This window comes from Neolamprologus brichardi, chromosome 7, assembly GCF_056152115.1.
Source record: "Neolamprologus brichardi isolate AB-2024 chromosome 7, ASM5615211v1, whole genome shotgun sequence".
Taxonomy (NCBI): domain Eukaryota; kingdom Metazoa; phylum Chordata; class Actinopteri; order Cichliformes; family Cichlidae; genus Neolamprologus; species Neolamprologus brichardi.
In genome coordinates this window covers 48,408,271-48,435,863 of record NC_142110.1, presented here as the reverse complement: position 1 = coordinate 48,435,863, position 27,593 = coordinate 48,408,271, and the positions used below count along the sequence as shown (strand labels likewise).

At 37.8% G+C, this 27,593-nt stretch overlaps 1 protein-coding gene across 2 annotated transcripts in view; it reads left to right on the top strand.

Moving 5' to 3' along the window:
• The window catches only part of eng (endoglin), a 42,271-nt gene extending 21,114 nt beyond the window's left edge, over window positions 1–21,157 (top strand). For both annotated transcript variants that reach the window (XM_006788986.3, XM_006788985.3), the window contains exons 4-14: window positions 3,427–3,540; window positions 8,440–8,629; window positions 10,813–10,981; window positions 11,062–11,167; window positions 11,330–11,531; window positions 11,933–12,084; window positions 12,384–12,614; window positions 12,764–12,830; window positions 17,572–17,679; window positions 17,776–17,823; window positions 17,899–21,157. In XM_006788986.3, coding sequence (XP_006789049.1) covers window positions 3,427–3,540; window positions 8,440–8,629; window positions 10,813–10,981; window positions 11,062–11,167; window positions 11,330–11,531; window positions 11,933–12,084; window positions 12,384–12,614; window positions 12,764–12,830; window positions 17,572–17,679; window positions 17,776–17,823; window positions 17,899–18,020 — 1,509 coding nt within the window. In that variant the 3' untranslated portion in view covers window positions 18,021–21,157. The remainder of the gene's footprint in view (window positions 1–3,426; window positions 3,541–8,439; window positions 8,630–10,812; window positions 10,982–11,061; window positions 11,168–11,329; window positions 11,532–11,932; window positions 12,085–12,383; window positions 12,615–12,763; window positions 12,831–17,571; window positions 17,680–17,775; window positions 17,824–17,898) is intronic.
• Window positions 21,158–27,593: the final 6,436 nt, after the last annotated feature.

The window sequence follows — 27,593 nt, the reverse complement described above, 5'->3', positions numbered from 1 at the left end:
CATTGATGTCACACAGAGGCTTGGATAGTCAGGCTCTTGGCACAAGGCCGAGACGAGACCAAGAGAGCCAATTCAAGCCAAGGGAGAGAGTCAAAAGAATAACTGGAAACTGCATCAGCAAAGGCCCTTCAAAAAATGCTCTGAAGAAAAGAAAAAAAAAAAACTGAAAAGGAAAACAATTGTATCTTGAAAGCACAGGAACAAAAGCAGCAAAGGTGAGTGATCAGGGTCAGAGTTCAGAAGGAAAGAAAGAAAGTCACAAAAGGATGAAGGGAAGTTAGACAGAAAGCTCATTAGAAAGGGGTATTTAAGGAAAACACCGCCGAGAGTTATCTCTGTATGAAGCACAATGAAGTCAGGAGGAAATGCCGTTCATTCATTTGCTCTACGCACATGCAACACAACAAGTGAGGCACAAACTAAATGTTACAAAAGAACCTCAGACCTCTCCAAGGTTAGTATGTCTTCAGGGCAATCTAGCTGTATTCTTTTTCTTTTTTTTAAATTTAATAATATATAGCGCGCACAGAAGATGGAATCAAAAACGTGATTTCCTGTGGCTCACCTTGCCACATTAACACAGTATTGCACATGTTATGCATTTATAGAGACTGACACATGGAAATCATATACAGCAGTAGCTCATATTTTATGGCCACCTTCTGCACTGTTGCAGACAACTAGCATTATACGGTATGCTAATATGTTAGCCAATTATTTTTCAACACCCTTTGCAGGGTTTTTTTTTCGGCCTGTGATATGATCTTATAGCCCCTGTCTTATTCACTGATATCTGATTTTCCTGTGGGCTATCACAGGAATTTTAAATTCCCAGACTTGTAGAACTGGGTCTATCTTTGCATTCAAAGTGAGTGTGATGCTATTATGATGGGCAGAGCAGCATTTGAGTACTTGGATATCTAACAGCTTTAGACACTGTGTTCCAGGTTCTTGTGGTAAGTTATTATTTTCATGCCAAACCCTCCGCCTGTAGCGAACATGTTTCTTTTATAAGTAGTCCTAACCACTCATCTATTCAGATAAATTCCACTGTATCTTCACCTGGGACTGCAGTCACCCCTTTTAGACATTTTTCCTTTCAAACTGGGGACTGAACCCATTTATAAGATGCAGAAGTCATTAAGCACAAGCCTGCATGTACTAGACACCGGTTAAAGCATGTGTCTCACCGTGTGTGTATATCAGTGATCCTTCTGTCCATAGCACTCAGCGTGCAAGGCTGTCTTTGAAATTCATCTGTGTTTGGTTTATAGGCAATTTGTCCATGGTCTCCTTAGACTTAATTTGCTCTGCTCTGTATGCGCCTGAAAATTTCCATAGCTTCAACCTGAGCTCATCACAATTCTCTTGGATCACACTCTGGCAACATCAGGTATCAAGTAAATGAATTTGATATGAGGGCTTCTTACTGTTTCCCCAGCAAGCTCATTGTCTCACTAACAGGTTCTGTCTGAAAACAATCTGCCTTCAAATACACACAATACAACACAATAAAGCATTTGGTGTCAAAAAAAAGTTGTGAATGTTAACCTCCCATAAAAGCCTCACATTGGAGGAATATTTCCAAGTTTATTTTCCTTCTTCTTCTTCTTTTTTAAAGCTGTTGTTCATTTCTAATGCACTGAGTCATAAAATTGAGCTGATTACAAATCCATGACTCTTTCACTTTTCTAAACCCAATTATCTTTGGGCTCTTGCGGAAGTAAAAAGACCTGGGATTCATTGGAATTAAGTCTGTCGAAAAAATAAAAAGTCTTTAAACCCAGACTTATTATTCCACATTCAAAAGGTTTACTCACCACCACTTAAATCCATAAATCTCTGCAGCACCAGCTTTGCCAAATGCATATGCGAAGCATAGTAATTAAGGCTGATTCATAGTGTGACTGGGGTGGTGATTAGCAAATCACATCACCATTATGTTACTGTGGTTAAAATATAGTTAATTGGATATTACATTATGTGTTGAATTATGTTAATGGAGTTTTATATGTAATATGCCTCATAACAACCACCAAGGTTAGCCATTGTTAAGGCAGCAGGTTGTGAATGAAACGAAGTAGATAAATTAATAATAAGACTGTACATAAGTAATTCTGACTACACCTTTAGGGATAGTTTTAATGCAACCAAGACACAGAGTATACATTACACAAATGCATCTAATTGCACATCTGGTAAATAATTAATTTTATAGCTTTGCATGTTTTTTATGTCTCCTCCCTTGCATTGCATAGAAATGTAATAATACAACCAAGCTACATTACCTCATAAATATGAGCGTCAGCTCAAAAGCAGGCATTTGAAGACTGTTTTCTTCTTGCCTGTTTTTGACTCTCTTCAAATGAGTGGTTGCACGTGTGTCTGGTGCGATCCACGTGTTGCCATCTCAATGTTGTATAAGGAATAAATAAGGAATAGTCACGTCCCCCCTGCTGAGATTTCCTCCAGCATGGAAATGAAATCAAAGTTGTGCGGTATTAAATTGGGGTTGGAACTATTTTTGCGTTCTGCAAGTAAAATATCTCCCTCCTCTGTCAACTTGAGGCCTATTAATTTAATGACAGATAGGGAAGGTTGCAAATTGGTGAGCAGCTCTACCCAAGACCTTCAAAGTTTGAGCACTGTCAAATTGTGATTCAGTGCAAAATGACCATAATAATGTTGGTCTTTCTATTTTCTCTCTTAAGTTTCAGAACTTTTCATTCTTCATGTCACAGGTTAGAAAATTCTTAAATCGCATTTGTGACATTTTTCATCTTAAGCCAGTGTAATAATGTTTGAATTTCAGGGAAATATTACGTTTCAATTTTGCCTGTGCTAAAGGTTAATTCTTGTCATTTCATTACAGGATATTTTTCATTTTCTACATTAATTCCTCCCCCCAAAAATGATTTAGCATAGCTGCTATGTATTCTGTTTTCCTTTCTTTTTCCATTCTTCTTTATGATAACACAATCAAAAATTATACAATGGGAGCCAGAAGCATTGCTTGAAGTGCTTTTCAAACATTTTAATGTTTTGATTTTATTTCTGTATTACATACACAACGTGGAAGGCTTTCCAGAAAACTTCTAATAGACAGTGCAGTAGCTCCCATATGGCTAAACAGTGTGACTGAATATTTATAACACTTGATTGCTTTGTCTTTCGTATCAGTCCCAATTTTCCACCTGGAGATGTATACCACCTTCAGACATCATTTGCCTGCAACACTTTCTGAACCTGCAAACTATTTGGAAAGTTGTTAGCTTTCATATTTAAAGCAGACTTTCCACTGTAAAAATAGATGCTGCGTTTAAAACTTCAGTCTGAACTTATATGAATAGATATTTAAAATAACAGCTGCATTGTTTGATTTTCTATTTTTATTCTTGTAATAATTTGTGTTTTTTTTCCTTTCAGGAAAATTCCATATTTGAAATTGACTTGACCGATGCAAAGCCAATGCACCTTATCCTCACATCTGCAGAAACAGCTTATGGTTTATCCTATCTCAACAGCGAGGTTCACTTGTATGTAAGTAATGCATCTTTGTTTTTCTGTACTACTGTGTGCACATGCAGTTTTTTGCTTTTCTTTTGAATGCACATTTGGGACTGAAACTGGAAATAAAATGCCACCTTTGGCCCACTTTTATTTAACCCCGATTACACATACTGCCTCAGCTGTAACATAAGGTTGCTAAAGAGTCACTAACTAATCATAAAAAAAGATCAGGTTGTGGGGATGCCACTACAAGTAGTTAGTTTTATCCGTAATGCATGATTTTCACATGTCTCCAGATGTGCTTGTCTATCGCCAGCTGTTTTCACACACAGTCAAGCTGACACAGCTGTGCAGCTCTGTGAGTCTGTTTGGAGAGACAGTAAACTATGTTGATTTTGCAGTGTTGATTCCCCAGTGGCCCCTCTGTAGCAAAATGTTACAAAAGAGCAAGCAGTTTTGTATTTTGTGTCTTTTACTCTCCACACTATAAAATCGTAAGAGAAGTTTTAGAGAGTATCGAGGAAGGCCAATGCTGATGGCACTGGCCATAAAATTAATGTTCCAATGAAACCGGAGATTCTGACTTTTATACACTGTTCTTATATTATGTTTGTGGACTGAACCCAGGAAGAACTTGAAACTTTTATTCTATTGTGTGCTTAAGTGATAATGTCAGGGCAAAATGCTACAGTGGCAATTAAAAACATAAACCAGGATTTAAATAGCACTGAGATGGGCAAATAAATGAGATTGCCTCTAACTAGGCTATTATTTCTAAATATGTTATTGATGAAGCTCCTCGTTGCTAAATGAAAAATGTTGCAGTATCTGTACATAAGGACTCTTATCCTCATGAGAAATTGTAATAACTGTGATTAAATCAATATTAAAACCATTAGGCATCTCCTGCTGTTGAGGGCTATAGAAAGTATTTGGTTTTTAAAGTCACAGTGCAGCACTGTACAACTACACAATGACTGTAACACTTTGCGCTCCCAAAGGAAGGATGGAGGTGTTTTTCCTACCTTAGAGTAAACTGAATTTAGATTTGAAACATCCTCGGGAGGTAGAATCACAGTGAACATTTAATCGTCTTTAGTTCTTTCCACAAACTTTGCCAATCTAGTTTAAAACATTTTTTCGCCTGGATTGTGTCACTGTTTTTGTCTTGAGAACAATTAACATTGGATTTTAAAAACAAACAAAAAAAAGGAAGAAAGAAAAAAGCTAAATCTCACTGTCCTTTTCGTGAAGTTAGTGTTTCGTATTTGTCGGTTTTAAGAAGCCATGATACGCTTGAAAAACAATGAAATGTTTGGAGGAATGTCACCAATTACTGATATGCTGACAGCAGTGTGATAGCACATCCTGTATCATGTCCTGTCGAGAGCCTAGACAACATTGCCTGTGACTGCAGGATGTTTTTGTGGGATGAGCCATATCACTGGGGGATAATAGCACTTTACTGCAGATTGCATTGTAAGAGAATCAGCATCTGGTCAGCATCTGAGAAAGTACGTCACCAGCTTGACAGCTTGGCTCAGTGTCACAGCTCTTGTTGACCTCCCATAGCTGACCCGAATACATGTGACGACAGCAGCGTTTTATCTGTAACGTCTTGCAGCATTTTTTTTAACGATCTTACGTGACAGCTTGTTAGTTGAAAAAGCTTTTTTTTCTCTCCGCCAGATTTCAAACAATTTGTTACAAACTTAACACAATTAAAATACTTATACAAACTGATAACATTTTATGGAGGAATGCCTAGCTTCTGACATGACACTATACAATTATTGCATGGAGTAACTGATGGGTAGTAGAAGAAGAAATTCCTGTAATCCTCAGCAAACAGAAAGGCTCATTTATTTCAAAAGGAAGGTTCCTTGATCATTACTGGAAGAATTCGCAATAACAAACTGATATTACTGATACTAATGTGAGTTAAATTCCACTGTAGTCATTAAAATGATTGCCATTGTTATTTCCTTTTTTCTTTCCATCCTGCCTTTGAGGCCTTCCCTGTCTGTCGTGACTAACTTGCCTTCTTTTATTTCTGTCGTTTCCCTTCACACTATTTTTGATCGCACGTCAATCAAATATTTATGTAGAAAGACTGATGACTCCCTCAGGCTTCCTCGGCTTTCACCCCCCCCTTCCTTGTGACGCAAAAGCTTATTTTGGTCAGATGCTATGGTATGCCAAACATCTGTTGAATGTGTTCACCTCTAGTTGAAGGACCAATCAGCGTGGTAGTTGTAGTAATGTGCTGAACAGTGAAAAAAACACTGATGACCCCCCAAAACGCATAAGAGCTGTTAATTTTAGAGTGTTCATTTAAAACTTCAATTGTAAAACTTCAGATACAGCTAACTGAGGTATTCAAAGCAAGGCAAAAAGTTAATGTGAAATTAAAATTAGGGGTGGGCGGTATAAACGGTGTACGGTAGAAACGATATAAATTTGGCCAAAGGTAGAGATTTTGACTATACCGCTCTACCGCGATAACGCATATTGATGGTGTCATCAAGCTGTGCATGTTTTGGTCGAAAGCATTGCATCGGCTGCAAACAACATCATCTGCAAATTATGCCGTGCCACAGTAATAGCAGAGATTAAGCACTTTTGAAATATGGGGAAAGCCAAAAACTGTGCTTCCTCTGCTTCTGTACCATTGATTCATTAATGTTAAACTCTCTCACAGCTGCTTTATTACCATGTTGTTGCAGTATATTAATGACTAACCTCGTATTGTGGATGGATTATCTCAGTTGTTCTCCTGACTGAAGTTTGGCCTGTTTACAACACCCTTCCATGCAATTGCATTTGTCCCTAACCACCAGAAACCCTCACCTTAACGTTTATCGAGTGGAAAAAAGTTAGCGTTCGTCCTTCAGCTTCACTGTGCTAATGTTATGCTAACATAACTGTGCAATCACGTAGGACATCATTATATACCACCTAGTCCAACTGCAGTATCCCTACAAACATCACTGCTGTTTAGTTTTCTGTCTTCATTTATGTTGGAAGTGATAGCAGAGCTGTACGTTTTAATTTTTTCAGAAATCTCTCAGTCAGAACATGCTATACCATGTTTAGGTAGAAACTAGCGAGCTAATTTCCTGCTAACTTTTAACTCCGTTGAATTTAATAAATTCTGTTTTCATGGATGCCTGGATGTTAAACTTAATTGTTACACCTGGTAAAGCAGCAACACTGGTTATTTTATTAAAGGTGAAAGAATTTAGACAGATTTTAACTCTCAGTGATGCCACAGTGTTCGTTTGACTTTGGGACCTGAAGCTGACGTTTTGGACCCAGATTACTCTGCGAGGCTCCTGACTACGGTAGCCGTAATGCTCCAACAATCCATCAAGCAGTGCGCCTTCATAGCTTACCAAAGTCGTACTAAAACATTTTTTGACAGATTACTGCGCGCTGTGTGCTACGTAAAATTGGTTCGAGGTCAATAAGCACAACCAGAATTCATAGATAAGGCACACTGTCGATTTTTGAGAAAATTAAAGAATTTTAAGTGTGCCTTATATTGTGTAAAATACGTTTTACAGAAGAAAATAATATATCGTGATATATATCGTTACTGCACATGTATGGCGTTATTTTTGTGCCACTATTCTGAGCGCATGTAAAAAAAAGTTTTATAACCTTGATATGTAAAAATGTGCTCAATAAATAACAATTAAAAAAAGAAACCATGGCTCCAGGTTTATTTTGGGCTCAATCTTTAATGAATTTCTATCTAGGCTGAGTTGTTCTTCTCTACTTGAGTGCTCCAAGAGCTGAGGAAGAAAAAGTACTGCACCTCTTCAGTGCATTCAGTGCCACACAATGAATGGAGAACAGTTAATTGAATGACTTTTGTTCACTCAAATTTAGCTTTTCTTTGCTCAAAATAAATTTCTCCTCAAAATGCAACAATTGCACCTGCAAACTTTTTTACGTGCGCTCAATTTTTTTTCTTGCGCTCAGAATAGTGGCACAAAAATAACGCCATACACATGCTTCACATTATACCGTGATAAGGATTCTAGGCCATATCGCCCAGCCCTAATTAAAATAATATTTTCTTTTATTTGGCTAGTGATGTCATTGGATTGGTATAACCTATTTCCTCAAAATTAGCTGTTCTCCATTCATTGTGTGGCACTGAATGCACTGAAGAGGTGCAGCACTTTTTTTCTTCTTCAGCTCTTGGAGCACTCAAGTAGAGAAGAACAACTCAGCCTAGATAGAAATTCATTCAAGATTGAGCCCAAAATAAACCTGGAGCCCATGGTTTCTTTTTTTAATTGTTATTTATTGAGCACATTTTTACATATCAAGGTTATAAAAGCCTACTCTTAACAATCTTAGCAATCCCTATTCCTAAAGCCTTCCCCTGCTTTCTTATTCACGCAAAACATAATATAAACTCCATTATTTCCCATTGGCCCAGACGAGGAAACAGCAGTGTCTAGTCGTTGGGATGGATGTATATATTTATACCTTGTATGGAGCCAGATTCCAGCCGACCGTGGTGACGCACAAAGCTAAAAAAGGTCCCATTTCCTGGCCCCACACAGGAAGCAAAGGAAAGACCTTGGCTCCAACAGGGTTGTGCAACTGGGCTCGTGGACACTTAACCATAATAAACATTTCTTTTTAACAGGGCCCTGCTAGGAGAATAGGGGGAAAGTTGGGTGTGGAGGGTAAGAAAAAGTATAATGAGATTGATGGCCAAATATGTTTGATCTAACCAATTCTAAGCCGACAAGAGGTAAATAAAAATACATGCAAAGCTGACTCATACAGTTCTGTGTAATCATAGCAACGGGTAGTGGACATGCCTTTTAGGTCCTGATTTGGCTCTGTGCTTTCTGAAAATTGCATTAAATGAAGGTAATGAATTTGTTTTTTGTCTTTTCTCTCCAGACAAACCAAAACTCCACAATTACACTACACAATGCCAAGGAACCAAGTTTTCAGAGAAATATCCATTTGATACAAGGTTTACCCTCCGAAGAGGAGGAGCTGATCAAATGGGCAACAGAGACGTTTGGGGGTGTGACTTCATTCACTACTCTTAGTAATGTGGGTCATATCACATCAACAGGAACACAAGGTGAGAGACATTTGTGTAAAGGTGATTTTGGGTTAATTTTACTACAATCATCTTCTAAACCATCCATTTACTTGTAAGGCATGGAAATGTGCCATACACACATTATGAAATAAAGATGAAGATCTCTCTCTCTCTCCCATATAGATGTAGATATATAGATATATATATAGATACCTCAGATCACAGAAGAACAGCAAAAAGGTTTCTTATCTGTCTCTAAAACAGTGTTTTAAATGAACTTTGAAACTGTGTGGGTTTTTTTGTATTTAGGATATGCTATCTGCATCTGTGTTTGGTCTAAAACAGCATGTTTTGGATGCTGAAGAGAACAAAGTAATTACAGTCAGCACATCATGCAGCTCCAGCTTACATAACTCAGGAGAGAGTCTGCATTATAGTAATCAAGGCTGGATGCGGTGCTGTTTCTGGTGCTCTATAGAGAGCATTCATCTCTAACCTTCTTTTATCTGAAGTATGCATAAAAACACTTTCTGATGAAATAACTGCAAAAAGCAATGTGTGCACCAAAAAGCCGTTTTGAGTCGAACATTTTCATAGGCAAGATTTCTATTACTGATTGTCATCTGTGCACATATTTCCAATGCTTTTCATACACATTTGTAGGTGGACAAGCCAGAGGAATTAAAAGCAAAACAAACAGCTGCGACAGATTTTTCAAAACATTTTATTTTGTTTTTTCTATAAAGCTGTATGCAACAAGCACAACATGTTAAAATCTTAAGTAGTCTGAGAAAATCTTGAGCTTGGCTAAAGTGTTGAGGACTAATCAACATATTTTTTTTAGTGCTGACAAGATGTCATTACATATGGCAGAACATTTGGAAAGAGAAGCAATTGAGAAGTGACCATTGATGCTGAAGATGGAAGCACAAAACAACACAGATTCAAAGTGAACATTCACGGATGACTAAAAGCTGGACATTAGGAATATTATGGGATGTTACTGCCATCAGCAGTAGCAGCAGGATGCTCAGTGCAAGCACAATTATTTCCTAGCAAAGCCTCCTTAAGGCAGTCTGAGCCAACACAGAGCTCTTAGCTGGATTTAAAAAGAAGTGAACAGTGGTGGGGCTGAAATAGCGACGGCTGCTTGTGCTCCATTCCTATTATATTTTGAGTATTTTTAAGGATTTATGTTTGAATCTGTCTTCATCATTCCCTGTCCTTCTCTGTGATTTCCAACATGTAATGTGTTACAGTACGAGGGAGCTCAGCTTCCCTTTCGAGCAGTGCTTTCTCTCATTGAAAATGCCGTATTTAAATTGTAAGCAAAAGGATGTTTTCAGCCTGCTTAGTTTTAGCTAATGTTGTAACTGAGTCATGCTCCACAAGGGCATGATAATTACTCAAGCAGTGGAACATTTTACATTTCTATTTTGTTGTATCATTTGGCCTTGCCTGGATTGGGGTGTTAGGTGCATTTGCGTAGGCCTTGTTGTAGGTGTTTGAAAAGTCTGTGCAATGACACACAACAATATGTTGCTGAGACGCGGGCTCGCCGAGCAGCAAGAGTAGAAAATGTGTGCATGTCCTTCGGGATTCGTCAATGTCAAATTTGAAATGTGATTTCAAATTCATGTCATGCTATTGCTTTTGCAGAAGACAAGTGTTAAGCAATGATAATGAAGCTACTTTTGAATTATAGTTAGAAGAGCTACAGACAAGATTTTAAGCAATTAGAAGAAGACTGCTCCAATCCTCTGTGCAAATGGAGCAATGGCAGCCAGCTTGAATTTGACTTGGTCACAGATTGCAATAATTTGTAGCATTTAATAAAAGTGTGGGGAAAAGCAACCCTGTCCTATAGCATGAGCCATTTCTCCCCATGTGTTTTGGTTCCAAACACACATTAAGTATTCTTGGCACACACCGCTTGCCCATTAGTGTGATGATGCGGTGTCAGGAGCTGTGGGAAACGTATATCAACCCACAATTCAGCCATAGTGTTCTAAAACTTTTGGAGCACTGTAGCAAGTTACACCTTTGAACCACCTGTGTGTATCTTCAAAGCTGCTGCTGGAGTATGTTTAACAGCAGTAAATGATAGGTGTTAATGTTCTTCCCAAAGCAGGTTAGTCCTTGGTTAGAGATTAGCTCATCAGTGTCTTTCTTGAACCATTGGACGACCGATGATAGAAAGTAATTGTTTTATGGTTTTACAGGAACCAAGCCAGGCTCTCCAATCTGTACACTTGAAATTGAAGATCTGCTGGAGAAGAATTTCATGAAGATTCAATCAAATCCAAGCAAATTTTGCTTCCCACAGCAGCAGGCCTCAAGTCCTGAAACTGAGCTTCATATTATAAACATCGCAGAGAATTCCAGCATTCGGTAAACCTTAATATAAAATGCTTTTTTTAGCTATATTTACTGGCAAAATCTTTCTTGTGACATTTAATTTTTTATTGCAGCAATGTATCCCTGCACGTGCATGCAAAGAAGCAGACCCGCGTGTTCATGAGGGGTCCTCAGGGCACCATGTGGACCTTCATCAATCCACAACACACTTCATTTGCTGTAAGCATACATATTAATGTCTCATACTTCAAGAAGTATTTATGGAATGCACCATGTGTGAGATATTATTTATTAAGATGAAAAAGACTTCAGGTATTTAAGTTATCATGTCTACCTCCACATTGTTACTGATTTATCTTAACCTGTCCTTATTTTCTTCAGTCTAACAATGAAATAACGCTGAATCATGCCTCAGCCTCGCACAAAATACCCCCTGCATTGACACTGACTAGTGATACTGCATCAGATGTGCAAAGGATGGCTTTGGACCATTTTAAAATCCCTACTTTTGCCAGCTATACTGAATTGGAATTAAAAGAATCGAGGATTTCACTGGTTCTTAAGAAAAACGAGAGCCCAACAGGTAAGACAATAAAATGAAAGCATTCTTCTTGCTTTATGTTGGAAGCTTTAGCAAAAATAGAGTAGACTGAGTATTGCAAAATACAATAACCTCCCCAAAAAATACATGTTACCAAACCCAGAGACTGTACTGTATCAGTAGGATAATGACAGCAATAACAAATTAAATATTAACATTCTTGCATTTGGTGTGTATATATATATATATATATATATATATATATATATATATATATATATATACATGTTTTTTTTACTATGTTGTAATTTGAATGGTCATTTAAGTTCTCAGTAACAGAGCTACTCTTGTTTTTCAGAAAGAATCCAAGAACATCAACAGTGATACAGTTGTTTCATGCAAAATATTTTTGTTGACCTATTTTAATTTAATTTCTCGCTCAGTTGTACCAAGCGTTCCGGCACCAGGCAATCCTGTTGCGACAAATTCCCCCACTCAAATCCCCATGGTGATAATGCTGTACACCTCTGCAGACTATCAGACGCCCATAGACTTTAACACCAAAATCCAGACCGACAAGAGAATTTTTGCAGAGGTAAAACTCCCTTTACCTTTTTAACTGCATTTATTCACTGCTTAAATAAGTGATGGGCAATGTTTTTGTCTTTGTGGTCTTTTTTTAAATTGTTACAGGGATGACACCCATCACACAGTTACTGCTTTTAGTTAACTGCAGTCCGCAAACTGAATTAAATAGAAATTTTTCTATCTAAATATAAATATTTTACAATAGCAACAAAAAGGCTTACTGTTTAACATATGAGTTTGTCCTTCATCAGCTAGTGCCCATTGAACTTATTATCTTTGTTTTGAATTCTTTTCTGTTCTCTGCAGATTTCTGGAAAGACTTTAGGGAGTCTAGTCTTGACTTGGAAGGTGACCAAATGTATTTTGCGATCCAAAGGCTCGTGCCTTGCAGAGAAAAACCTGCCCTTCTTTCCAGTGGACTGCCCCTCAAATTCTTGTCCTAACAGAGCTCGATTCACCTTCTCCATAGAGCAGCTTCAGGAGCTTTCATCCACCACATGGGACATGGAATGTGATGTCAGCTTTTGTTATACTGAGGTAAGGATTTATCAGCCACTTTTAATGTTTCACATCAATACAACACAGTTTTAATGTGTTTAACTCAGTCACTCTGAATTCAGAAAATCTGCCTGTATGACAAACCTATGGACACTTTTGGGTGAGCTGTGTTTTTGCTTCTTCCCTAGCAATGTGCATATGGAGGAAAAGCCAGCAGGAATTTAGAATTTACTCAACCATGCCCAGAAGCCCCAAGTGAGTTCAGTTTAAACTCCAACATGTGAATGAGGTTTTTTTTTATTTTGTTAAATTAAAAAAAAAAAAGTTGCAAAAATAAAGTCCCAATGTCCCCTTGAGTTTAAAATTAATTTTTGACAGATGAATGTTTTATATTTAACTCTCTAAGAATAAACTCTCCAAACTCTCAGCAGAAATACCAAAACTTTTAAATTACCTTTTATGCCTTCAGGACTTAATTGCTAGTCTGGTGCTTGGTCAGAGTGTTGTTGCTTGCTGCAATAATTTTCATTCCTATTATTGCTTTCAGTGCAAAACAAATGCTGCACAGGCTGTTGTCATAACAGTGGATATGCAGTGAGGCACATAAGGGGTTGTGGGGCAGGCCCTCGTCCTTTAGGAAGGTCTGCAGACTGACCTTGTGGCCACAATCAAAAATAATGACCCTCCGGGGAGGGGGGGTGAAGTCCTTTGTGTTTCCAAGGGGTTTGACTGCGCTGCTGTCCTAACATAGGCACTGAGCTTTGTGCTATTGTCAGACCAATCAACACAGTTGACTCAAACAAGAAAAGATGTCTTTCTTGAAAGAAAGTACCGTCGCCACACGTTATGATTAATTTCTAGGAAATTTCAGATGAATCAATTTCTAAACAAGAAGACACAAGGAAGCAGAAGCTGAATAAATGGAAGGACACATGAAGTGTCTTTGTAAAACTTGTAATTTGTTTGTTTATGCCTTAAGTTGCCTTTATGCTTCCTGTCCTTTTAGAGAAGAAAGATAAAGGTTTTTATGTCAGTATTGCAGGGGAAGCTGCCTAAACTACTCATCCATGCTTCCCTGTGTCCTGGTTGTCCTCTTCCTTGATTTTCTCTGCATTTCTTTGACTTATATGGTTTAAAGAAATGTGTATTTTTTTTGGAGACCAGGGTAAATTGAGAGTAAGTAACACACGTGTTTGGTACTTCTGTTCACTTCATTAGCCAGTGTCAGACATACAAGGGTTATTGTATACCAGCAGCACTAGCAGACTGCAGTCTGCTGCAAGCCTTCACTGGGCAGGACTATGAACTCCATTCAGCAATCTTTCCTGTTTGGTAGTTTTCATACAGAGGGCTACAGGGAGTCTGAGCGCAGGCATGCTGTTTCTCTCCTCCTCTCCACCTGCACTGAAGCTTCTGCTTCCTCCTCTTGTTTATTCAGCTTCGCTGTCAAAGTCTCACTTATACAAACTAGCACACCAATTGATAATAGAAAAAACGTCTCTAGGGAAAACCGACTTAGGTTGCTGTGATGTTTCTCACTCATTTAGGAATGTCCTTTGCTGTGAAATCAACAAACTGGGTTGACTGCCTGGAATGCAGTCAGCCTAAATGCCCACAAGATGTCACTGTGTCAGTGCTCTGGTTCACGTTATATGTGAAATGACACACATAAACACACACACTCACTGAGAATTTCGGCGTTAATTTAGAGTTAAATGTGTCTTGGCCTTATGACGACTTTATGCAGACACGATTCAGCTTCAAACAGATATTAGTCAAATGACCATATTGTGTTAAGTAGGATTACGTTTTTGCAAAGCAAGCTCCTGCTTTCTGGTTGTTATGTCCTGATGAGGTTTTATGTTTTGTGCATTAGTGCTTAGCATGTTCAACCCAGAGGCAGAAGGCAGCAGAAGGCAGGTGAGAAACTCATGGAAAGGTGATGATTAGTTTCCTCCTACTGCTCTGGATACTTGTGGGAAAATCTCTACAGGCAGCAGTAGAGGGGAAGGAGGGAAAGCCGGTATTTACGCAGTGGTTTTCTTGATAGATAACACATAACATACTGCCTCTGCTCTTGTGGGGACTTCTAACAGCTCACATGGTTTGGGACAAGGTTGTTTATTTGCAGCCTTGAAAAGCTTCACTACATTCCCAGATATTGATTTTGGTGCAAATTCAGATGGATACTGAACAAATCAAAGTTTAGATCTAAGCAATAAGTTTTTAACATTGTTTGTCATTGGAAATTTTAATACATTTAAGAACATCTGTTTAATTTCTTCAAATGAGGGTTAGAGTTTACTGTGATGTTTGAGAGAAGGGAAAAACTGTCAGTGATCTGCTGTGCAGTCTTTTTGAAAAGATGTCTTTCTCAAGGTTGTTAATTTCTAGCTTTGCCAGCCCACTAAAACTAGAGAAAATTGCTAGGCTGTTACAATATGTACAGTCTGGTTGATGCAGTTTGTGGGTAATGATATTTTTTGTCATTTTGCCTCTATGAACTACCACAGTGGATTTTAAATCAAACACTCAAGATATTTCCACCCTTGAGATGATCCATTAGGCTTTACTGCAGCCACCTTCAGTTGCTCCGTGTTTGTCGGTCTGCCTTCAGTTTAGTATTTAATAACTAAAGACCACGCTCTGCTGGGTTGAAGAATATTCCGTTTCTTTGCTCGGAGAAACTCTTGCTTTCACTTTGTGTTTTAGGTCATCATCCATTTGCACTGTGAAGTGCCATCTGATCAGTTTTGCGGGGCTTGAGGGAATCTGAGTACAGCACGGCACAATTCAGAATTTAGAACTGCTGCTGCTATCAGCAGACCCAGTTCCACTGACGGCTGTAGATGCAATAGCACGGCCTCCACAGTTTTTGACAGATGATGCGGTTCAGATCATGAGCTCTCGCTCTCTCCTTCTCCATAAATTTCTCTTCCCATCAGTTTTGTACAAGTTAATCTTAGCTTCATCTGTCCAATGAATATCCCCCCCCCCCAGAACTCTGCAGGGTCTTTTTTATGTTTTCTGGCAAACCTTTTCTAACCTTGAGTGCAACCAGTGGTTTGCACCTTATTGTAAACCGTCTGTATTTTAATTCAACCATTTTTGATTCATTGGACAATTAACTGACAAGCAGGCCAGGTGAGACCAGAGAGTGAGCAAAAATGTACAAAATGGCTTTAATACGAGGTTAGCACTTTTTGCCTCACCACAAGAATGTCCCGAGCTGGACTTCACCATCTGGCTGGGGCCTTTCTGTGTGCCTCTCGCCTTCTGGTTGCAGGGATAGGCTTGTGCGACCCTGATAAGCATAAGAGAATGGATGGATTCACACAGTCAATGCAATACTTTTGTTAAACTCCTTTGAATTAAAGCAGAAAATCTTCTCTTCAATCACATTTAAATTTAATTAATTTATTTTTTTTAAGTTTAAAAATCCATTGTGGTAGTGTACAGAAAAAATTTCATTTTCCAAGTATGCTGGACGTCTGTATGTGCCCCAGTACATATTCATTCAGAGCTGCTTTGAGGGAAAGTATTTTATTTTTATAACTACTGGTTCAAGGTTATAGGTTATCTAATATATTTTGTTAGCCAAAAAGTCTCTTGTGTAGCGGAAGCCAGCTTATGGCATGCTCAGAAAACTTAAGAAATTGCAAAGTTGGTTATTAATCAAAATTTGTATGGCTACATTGGAACAGGACAAATTCAATTTTCTTTAAAAAAAAATCTGACTCACCCAAAACAGCTGTAGTTTTGGGAGGTGATAAATAGCACTATATGTAAGCTCTATGGCTGGCTCTCTGCCAGCTTCAGGAGTGGATGGAAACAATTATGGCGATTATCATTAAGTCCTATGTGGAGCGACTCTGGCGTGCATTAAGGTTAAGTAGCACTTAATTGTGAAACACAGAGGCTGTTTTGGATATAGATGGCACGATTATTATTGTTAATATAGTACTTTATGTTGAGGCATGAACTATTGGCAAGTCATGGAAAAATGTCCAGTGTATTGAATGTCTGTCAGATTATGGGTTTGAAATTTGGTGTCTTCATAGAGATGTAAATTCTAACTGTGTACATTGCAGAACTAGCCTTTCATTTCAGGGAGTTCATAAACTTTAACTAGTTTTTTTCTATTACAGAGGATATGGAATAGTAACTTTTAAGCATCACACATAAATGTACGAACAGCAGCTCACTGGAACATTTAATAGAGATGCTCTCTAAGGACACACATGGGTTAGTTGGGGTGAATTCTTTATTGAACTAAGAAGATTACATTGTAGTCATCGTGATTCACAGTGCAGATTTAGGACAAACCCAAATTAAGAACATATTTTCAGATGGAAAATCAGTTAAAGTGGTCAAAAAATCTCTGTGTGCAGAGTTAAGTTCAGTTACATAAAAAATACCAAGTACATTGGTCTTCCTGAAAAGAAAACACTTGCTATGTGGCTATGTGATTTTGTTTTTGGTTAGAGTGAATAGATAGAATCTGTGTTTGTGTTGTAATAGAGATAATCTAATCTACATATTCTACTTGTGTGGATTATATAATGAACCTATTGCATGACTGATTTTATTTGGTATAGAGGAAACAATTCTGTCTGTATACAACCAAACCTTTACAATGTGAAAATGCAATGTTATTAAAAGGACACACCATAGCTTGTAAGAAGAACATGTATTTTATGCCACCATATAAATTGTTGTATATCACATGCTTTTGATTGATTGTCCGGTGTAGTCCTGCTGGAGCACAACAAATAGGACTTTTCAGTGGTTCTTTGGAGAAATTATTATATTATATTATCATATATTATATTCAAGCTGCATTACAACATAAAAGGAGGATTTTGGGTCTCCAAAGATTTTTTAAATCGTGTTTGATTGAACGTAATTGTAGTTGTAGCAGTTGTAGTAAATCTTTTTCTTTCTTTTTTTTTAAATTTAAGCTTGCATACATTGTTTTTGCATGTCTGCTTTTCAGCCCAAACATGCATTAATGACCTGTCTGGAGTTCTGGGTATTGCCTTTGGAGGGTTCCTGATTGGGGTATTGCTTGTTGGAGCGCTGTGGTTTATCAAAATCAAAACAGGTAAATTTATGAGTGAGGACAGAATGTTTGGACTCCAGAATAGATCTGAATTGATGTATGTCTGAATTTGAAATTGTCCAATTCTCCTTAATTCAGGGTACCCAACTGGACTGGAGATGAATTCAACTGTAGTCAATATTCCTGGTAAGGACTCTTATTTTTTAATAATTCTTTTTTATTTTTAGCAGGTTCTTATTGGCTTGTTTTTCCTTTCCACAGGATGTCCTTGCTCAGGAGCAAAGCGACAACCTGTTTCTACCAACCCATCCCCCTCTGAGAACAGCAGTGCCAATGCTAGCATTGGAAGCACCCAGAGCACACCTACCAGCAGCATGGCTTGAGAATGTGGTATTTTCACCCAGCAGGGCCACCATCCTCCTTCAAATTTACCTATACGGGTTTTGTGCTTCTTCTTCTTTTTTTCTTTTTTTTTAAATCGGTGCCTGAAAAGCATTTGTTACATTCCTACTTCTTTCTCCTTTAAAAAGCACAACACATATCTTTGGCATAACACCTCTGAAACGGATGTGATCTGGGAGCTTGTAATTGGCGGTGGGGAGGGCTAAGCGATGGTAACCAAAGTTTAATCAATAGCTTCTGACGTTCACCTCTGCTACTTCTCTGTAAAGTCAAGCTCTAAGACAGGAAGTTAAAGAGGGCAAAAGAAAAAAAAATAAATTGGCTTGCAGCAACAGGAAAAACAAACCATATCCCCACAAGAGCTAACAGGAAATTCACTGCATTCCTTCCAATGAATTGTGCTTGTGTGATGGCAGCACAATAATAGTCAGACAGGAGACAAAACCAGTCAAAAGACATACTTTGAAAAACAGATGAAAAGCTGTTGTGCGCTCACATCAAGCTACAAAAATATGAGGGGCTGTTTGCTAGGTCAGTCTAGTCAGCAGCATTTTGCGGACTGAAAAGATCAACGTGTTTGGATCTCAGACAAGTCAACAAAATGCTTATTTCAGTGGCTGTTTTTCTTAAATAAAGTTTAAGGTTAATGGTTAACAGCTACCTCTTATTATTTAGTCTAGACCTAAGTTTAAACTTAGATATCTGTAGTGAATTTCATTTTCTTTCTTTCTTTTTTTATAAATTCTGTGTCACTTTAGGTGAATCTTAAAATGACTGTTTCGGTTATATGTAGCCTATGAAACAAAGTTATGGTGCCATTTTCATGCTATTAATAGATGAATCAAAGCTGCTGTACTAATGTGTTTTGGAAGATATATTTACTAATTGCTCAAGAAGTACAATCAAAGCTATCATTTATGGCTCACAGGTTGCAATTAATACTGAATCATTAAGACGTCAGTACCTTTAGTTGTCCAAAGTGTCACATGTAGAGACGTATGGCTGTATTCAGAACTGAATAGTATGGCTGTAATTAGGCATTAGTTCTAAAACACTACAATATCCATTCTAATGAGAGTCATCAATCACCACGTCTATCACCACGGCCTGACAATTTGCTGTACTTTTTTCACAACAGACTATTTTAAATTACATTTTGGTGTTTTCATGGTGGTGTAATCATCACCCGGTAGAATTAAGCGCACTGTTTATAGCGTTAACAGTATATTGTACTTACATTTGAATACTTGACATGAAGACCAGCTGACCTTCTTAAGTGTCATTTTATTCAAAATGTAGGCAGTAATTTTCTGCTCTATTTTTTGATTGGAGATGAGTGCACAGGGTGTGAAAGGGCTTTTGTCATTAAACTGATGGTGTGGACCACAAATGCATCACAGATTTTGCATTAAAGAAAAAAAACAGCTATTGTTACAAGGGATGCACCGATACCGGTATCGGGTATCGGCCTCGATACCACATTTTCTAAAGTACTCGTACTCGTTGAAAGTCCCCCGATACCGAGGACCGATACCACGGTCTGACCCCTGTCTATGTTTGAGCGGCATGTAAGGGGTTAATCACAGGCGCAGAGTGCCCACCCCCAGGCCCTGAGTGCCCGCCCCCAGGCCCCGGCTGCAGCTCAGAGCAGGGAGAAGGCGAGGCGAGACATATCAGCCATGTGGAATTATTTCAAAGTGAACGAAGACGCGAAAACAAAGGCCGACTGCAAATTGTGCTCAGCAAAATTGTCCAGAGGAGGCTCTAAAGGTAGTGCATTTAACACAAGCAATTTAATCAAGCACCTAAAATCCCAACACGACAACGAGTACAAAGAGTTTACCCACGCTTATTTACCCATGCTTATTAGCACAGAGGAGCATAGCTGATGCTATAGCAGTGGGACGGAAAATAGTTGGGCATTTTAAACATTCCGCCTTAGCCTACTCCCGCCTCGAGGACATTCAGGGACAGCTCAACCAGCCAATGAAGAGACTGCAGCAGGACGTACAGACGCGCTGGTACAGCACGTATTACATGCTCCAGTCCCTCATTGAGCAAAAGCGAGTGCTGGGGGTGTCCGAACACGAACTCCCTGACTATCTCACCGCTCACCAATGGGCTCTTATGGAGACGACTGTTGCCATCCTCGCCCCCTTTGAGGAACTAACTAAAAAAGTGAGCAGCTACGACGCACTAGCCTCTGATGTCATCCCAGCTGTGACTGTGCTAGTGAGACTTCTAAACAGAGAAACAGACGAACAAATTTAAAATTAAATTTTGTTTTTTTATAATTATTTATTCTGTAATATGTTGCATACAACATGCTTTTCATTTTAAATAAATGTTCTTAATTCCAAACTAGTCCCTTGTTTGTTTGTTTTTTGTTAAATTATAGGACTAAAGCTGTTACCTGCAAATTTAAATCATGTTTTTATTAAGTACTCGGTATTGGTATCGGCGAGTACTGAAATGCAAGTACTCGTACTCGTACTCGTTTCCAAAAAAGTGGTATCGGTGCATCCCTAATTGTTACCCATGCCATGACCTTGCTTTAGGTGGGAAGTACAGGCTCAATGAAAAGGTGATCATTTTTTAAAATGATAAATATAAGTGCTAATGTAACACATTAAATGTTTTGTTTTTTAACGTGAAAAAAAAAATGAATCCAGTCTAAGCCAAATGTTTGCTTTAAATGAGATGGCTGTGCTCGAATGTGCCCACGTGTATGTAAATTTACCCCTGAAAACAGCTCCCCCCCACTTATCCTTTGACCTTTAACTTTTTAACTTTAACTGCCTACTTAAATCAGCTCTGAACACAGCCCATTGTGACTCTGCAGTATCAATTGCAACTGTACTGTAAGACCATATTCTGAATGTATGTGTATGTATTAAAATTTGAATTCAGCTCCATGCATACTATTATAAAAATTCAAATCTTTTTTTTTTTTTTCATTTATCACATGACCTGTGTAAAGATATGGAAGCTGTCATTTGCAAGAAATTAGTTTGTGGTTATCAATATTATCTTCCGCTTTCCACATTTAATAGGCTGCATCAGCCACTGCCTGGCTAATGTTAGACTTATGCTGCATATTTGCATGATGAGGATGTTGGGGGGGTCTACAACTGTAAAGTGACGGTTGATCCGTGAACCCACTTTTTTATTTTAATGTACAAATGTAAATGAGTTTAGTATTTTATTGCCACTCTTTTACCTCTAAAATATTGCCATCGCACATCAACTCTGGGGTAGGTAAGCAGAAAAAATAAATAATTTTGCATTTACAGTACATTGCATCAACACAAGTAGTAAAACTGTGATATGTTAAACTTTATGATGACAAACACTCTCTCACACACACATATATATGATGTATATATAAAAAGTACACCCTTACTGTTTACTCAGTAATTAAGAGCGGAAGTAGCAGCCAGATTGCTGCTAGTCAAGTGCACTTGATTAACTGACCATCAGTAAGTGTGATCACCTCTGTAAAAGCAGTAGTTCTGGCGATTTGGTCAGCAATCAGCTCTGTTTTAAAATGCCACTGTTTTCCAGTAAATTCACAGCAAAGTGAGAGAGATCGCACAAAAACTAAACATCTGTAACTCTTCAGGCCTCACTTAGCATGTTACAATTCATGAAGATACAACTAGAAGAAGACTGAACAAAAATAGCATGTCACGAGAAAGCCTCTTTTCTAAAAAGAACTGGGCGGGAGGTATAACGTTTGCTTTTCTTACATCTGAGCAAACCACAAGACTTTGGAAAAACTAAACTCAGCATATCAGCAGAAACACCTCCAACCAACTGTCAAGCATGGCGGTGGAGGGGTTATGATTTGGGCTTGTTTTTTAATCACAGGACCTGTGCACCTTGCAGTCATTAGATCAAGCATGATCTCCTCTTTTTACCAAAGCATTTTATTTAGTTTAGAAGTTGGGTTATGCAGCAGTACAAGCTCATTAGCAAATCTACAGCAGTGCAGCTGAAAAGGGAAGATTACTACATGTTATAGTGCTAAGGGTGGTTCTTCAAGCTTTGAAACATGAAGTGTGCCTAGTTTTTCAAAGGATATATATATATATATATATATATATATATATATATATATATATATATATATATATATATATATATATCTGTGTGTGTGTGTGTGTGTGTGTGTGTGTAGACCTAGGAATTATTTAAATTCAAATGAGAAATGCTTATCCTCCTCCTTCTGGTTTGCTATAAGAATTTGTTCACCTTTAATTATGATCTTAAAAATGTTCCAAACCACCAACATTGTAAAATGTCTTTTCTTTGTATGTGAGCAATGTAGCAGAACCACATTTTCTCTCTTACTCAGTGTGTCTGCATGTACATTTTCCAGTGCATGCCTGATTTTCTTTGTATATTTTTTGTAGACAAAGAGGGCCAGTACAAGCTGTCACTTGAGTATTTGTGCAATATAATGAGGTAAACCTGTATGTAATGTCTATATGTCATTTTTAACCTTTTTTTTTGTAAGTTTTGTATGATAATCTTACATTGAATGATTTTTTAACCTGACTTGTTCTTTTATGTATTTAATTTACTGGGACAATTCATAATCATGGCACGTATAAAATGCACATTGATTCTGTATAGCAATTGTTTTTGAATCTCATATAGGTTTTTATTCTGTAATCACAGACAGTGCGTGCCACATCACGTCACAGTACATATGGTTTATTGATTTTAGCCCTGTTACACTTTTGCCCTCACCCTAAGGGTCCCGTGCTGTCCAAAAACATGAGATATCTCTGCAAACTGACATCCTGACATTGTGTTGTATTCATTGTACTATCTTCACTGGGTGTGAGGGGGAAGTGCATTCTGGATTCTGAAGACAGGATGTCTCACTAAACAGTAGCATCACAGTTAAATATTCAGCACTGACAGTTACCAGGATACATTCGCACCAAAAATAGTCAAAACGCAGCTATTATTACAAACTTTTTTGTCATTAGATTCGTGGAAACGTTTGCAGCATGAGACTTTTTTTCTATAATAACTATCCTGCACCTGTGTTAAACCAGCCCCAGTAACTGTCTAAGCACTGACAGTAGAATCAGACAGGTTGTCAGTTAATTCAGTGTTAACCCTGCAGATCCCTTCGTTACCTCTCACAAAAGCTCTCACTTCCACAGATGCTCTACACAGTTAATGAAATATGTGCGCATATACACAGTATGTGTGCTCTGTGTGTGTGCGCGGGTGTGTCGTTACAATAGGAACTACAGCTACATTTATTCTACAGGATTCTTACCTGTATTCCTACCAAACAGTCGGAAATTGTAACAATGTGTCAAAACGTCTGCTTTTATTTTATCAAGTATAAGATGCAGTGTCATTTTTGTTCTGGAGTTGGCAGCCTTTTACTCTTTAAAATGAGTCCATTTGTTGAGACAGTATTCAACTGATGCCGTGTACTTCTGTGTTGTCTCAGAGAAATATATGTTTTGTCAAAATTATCTTAATAAACTCCATTTGAAAAAAATTCCCTGTGTTTTCTGCTGTGTTTCTTAGGCCTTTATGTTACGCTAGCTGGTAGACCTTGGAAACAGCAAACTCCCAGGACACAACAGATCTCCCACGATAAGCAATATCAGAGAGCAGTAATATAGCACACTTTGTAGAGCGCTGATGTGGAATAAAGAACCAGATTTACCGCACCGTCTCAAATGTATTCATAGCACAAATGAAAAATGCAAAGGAACAACAAAGAGTACAGTGTTTTTAAGCCATATTTGCCCACCAATTTGATGAAATCATTGCTGAACATACAGGGGGCTATAAAAATGAAGATTTATTTGATTTTTTTTTTTTCTGTGACAACTACTTTGGCATTCTCTTGCTTGCGGTCAAGTGAGAGCTTCTCTTGACTGCTGTGTTTTTGATTAGACAGCAAATCCATATGACTATGGTGCAGAGAGTTTATGCTAATAGATACATTAGATACACACTTGCGGTTACTTATCAACCCATATGGACATACTCTATATGGTTTTGGTATATTACAGAAACATTAAACCTTGTATCATATTAGTTTTTCACTTAACTTACAAACGTCTCCATTACTTGAAATGAATACATCCGCCAAGGAGGTTGTCTTTTTGGTAGCGTTTGTGTGAGTGTTTGTAAACACGATGCTTCCACCAAGGCCTTAAAGGTGAACTTAATGATTTATTGGTTGAAATTTTTTTAAAAAGCCATATAACTGTGATTGCTACAAGTTTAGTGTGTATTGTCAACATATAGAAAGTACTGTGTAAAGATATAAGATATCATCGTACATTTGAAATGTAACCTTTCGTTCAAGGTCAATAGATTGATCTGAAGTGATAATAATGAAGCTATTTATTAAAACTATGTTTACTGCCATTGCATGTATTGACATGAAAGATATTTAGGGCATGTAGGGAAAGCTATATAGGGATTCTAAATATCACGCCACTTTAAACCGCTGACATCTTCTTCAACATGTCAGCTGTTCAAGGTCAAATAAGGTCAAACTTTCATGTGTTTTATCTTTAAAACTATGATTGAAATTCTACTGCCTCTGTTTGTACTGGCAACACATAGGAAATGATACTGATACATGGGAATATTAAATATTACATTGTAGTTTGCATCCAAATGTCATGTCATATTTGACCTTGGATCTCACTTTTACATTTTACATCTGCATTTATTGTAAGTTGACCCCAAAATATGTATTGCCACATTTATTCACCTGTACTGTCAAGGGACAGCAAATGAATCCACATTTAAAAACAAAATTGTAGTCAAAATTTTGTCAAGTATATCAAAATGGATTTCAACTGGGCAAATAATAAAAACCTGGACTTTGCACTTGTTTTTACTGCACTACAAACTTCATAAAGTATGCTTAAAAACAAAGAAAATAAAATGAATTTATGCAGAATACAATAGTATTCCATTAAAAGTAGATACTGGCCAGAGATTAAGGTTTGCACTCTCCGAGTCGTCTTGTTTCGTATGTATTCAATAGTATCTCTGTTAGAATTTAGCTTTATGGCTAAACAAAAAAAGTGTAGTAGTACAGCTAAGTTTGTCACTTACAAAGTATTTTCAGCTGTAACATACTGTAAATAAAAGTTTAATGTTTAGCTCTAAAGTGCAATGAGATTCATTAATAAAGTTGTGTAAGACGTGCCTGGGTTAATGCATTTCCACCACCATTATCGAGTTGTCACTTTTTCAGATTTTATTTTCTGACAGTTTCTGACTGAAAGTTTGACTCATGAATGACTGAATTCAAAACACACTCTAATGACCTTGTGAGTCATATATAACCCTTTTTGTTAAGGGATACAAATGAAAAAAATGTTTTTCTGCTGTAGTCATTCTTTAGGCTCCAACTCTTCCTTTTAATACACAAGTTCAATCAGTGTTTTCAGGACTGCAGCCAAGGCACACAATCCATGTTTATGGACAGCATTCATCTCCAAATGTGACCATGAAACCATTTGGCCTTGCACAGGATACATTTCGTGATGTATCCGTCTGTGTGCGTGCCTGTTCTTTTCTGCAAAACTGTGCCTGGTGAAATGTGTTATCCATGCATAAAGCTCGCAACAATAGCCTCGGGGTAAAAACAGTTGTCAGCTCTTTTCTATAGAATTAAGGTGTGAATGTGTAAGAGAGAAAGATTTTTCTTTTCTCTTGACAACATCATGCACTCCGTGTGCTTATATGTAAATAAAGAAACAGATGTCAGTGTTGTATGCAGCTATAGGCTCTGAGGATATATTTCAAGAAGTAGAAGGAAAGAAAAGCCATTGTTGCCAAGGAGTTGCTTCCCAACGATATACATCATAACGTGTTGCTAGGCTCTCAAGGGCAGCAGAGTCGGTAACACATTAGTGTTCAGCAATAGACCATTAGAAAAACAATTTCTTGTTCAGTCAGCTCAGATGAGTATAATAAGTAATGTACTGCAGACAGTAGTTGTTAAATATATTGGTTTTAGCCTTAACTTTTAGCCTTTCCTATTGTTAAAAAAAAAAGTTAATTAAGATCACCGTGCAAGCTGAAATATAGAAAATTAGCACACAGTATGGGAGCACATTACTTTTAGGATTATTAACTAGCATATTGTGTTTAGACCAAATTCTCTGTATATTAATAGAACCTTTACATTTATATTTAAAAAAAGTAAAATATATTAATGACACAAATGTGCTAAGCAGTAGACAAACAGAAAACATTACCTCGGATCCGCTGCCATCTGTTTTGTAAGAACTGCATAGAGTGCATTTAATAGATGGTAAAAGCACAGGGAGAGAAAGGAAAAGACTGGAAATAGAAAGGTAATCATGGGAGCTGTGCCTGTGTGTATTTGCTGTGAGGAAAACGGGCGCAAAGGAATGGTATCATTAAATTAGAAAACAAAATCAACCTCATACACAGAAGAAAGAAGAAAACAACATTAATAATAAATATGTAATATTTATAATAGGGCATAATGAATAATAATCCATAATAATGTGTTATTATTGTAATGTAAATGTATGTTTGGATCTCCATTATGTTTTTGGGCTTCATTTACATTTACATTATTAATATATAAAGCATTTAATAAGCTGAAAAATGTAACATTCACAAACTACTCAAAAAAGTAAGTAAGAATGGGAGAAAACTGGTGCAGTAGGAGTTTACCGGTGACTCTAATTTTGTGGTCTTGTTCAGTCGTATGTCCCCGAGCACCACCTTAGTACTCAATAAACCCAATTGTGTAGAGGTGACCATCGACTATGATGAAATTAAAAAGATAAACTATCCCGGTATAGATGTCATTATACTGTTAAATATTCCTTTAACATTGCATAATGAGTGGCTGCGGGGAAACATACCATTCCATTTAATTACCCTGATGAATGGATTACTGCTGGCCACCACCAGATGGTGCAACAATTTGTATTTTTCTCTGAATGCACAGATTGCGTGGCCTGTCAACAGAAGAAGACAATGAGCCTTCACTGGAAGCCAAGTACCAAACAAATTTGCAGAGAAACACTTAAATGAAATCAATAACAAAGCAAAAAAGAAATTCAGTGTAAAAGCCTGACATGAAGCCTTATAGCCATGTTGAATTCAGGAAGCTACAACAGAGCACAACTGGAGCTACCCGGAGTAAGGCGGCTCTCCGTCAGACTTTCACACCCTGAGGCGCTGTGCTGCACACAAGGTTGTTTACACTTTTCAAGCCTGTGTACAGGCTCAGCCTCTCACCTCATCTCTCACCCACACATCACTCTCTCGTAGGCGCCCGTGTAGCTTGCCCACACCTCACTGAGTATCTACCGCCTGGTCCGGAGTAATCCTCTAACTTAAAGGCAGTACAGTCTGCTAGAAGCAAATTGTATTCCTTAAAAATGCAGACACCTCTGAGCTGATGTTTGGATAAAACACCTCAGAGGTGTACAGCAACACTTTCCCTTCCTTCAGTCTTTGCTCATCTTGCTCACCTACATGCAAACAGTTATTGGAAATGTGAC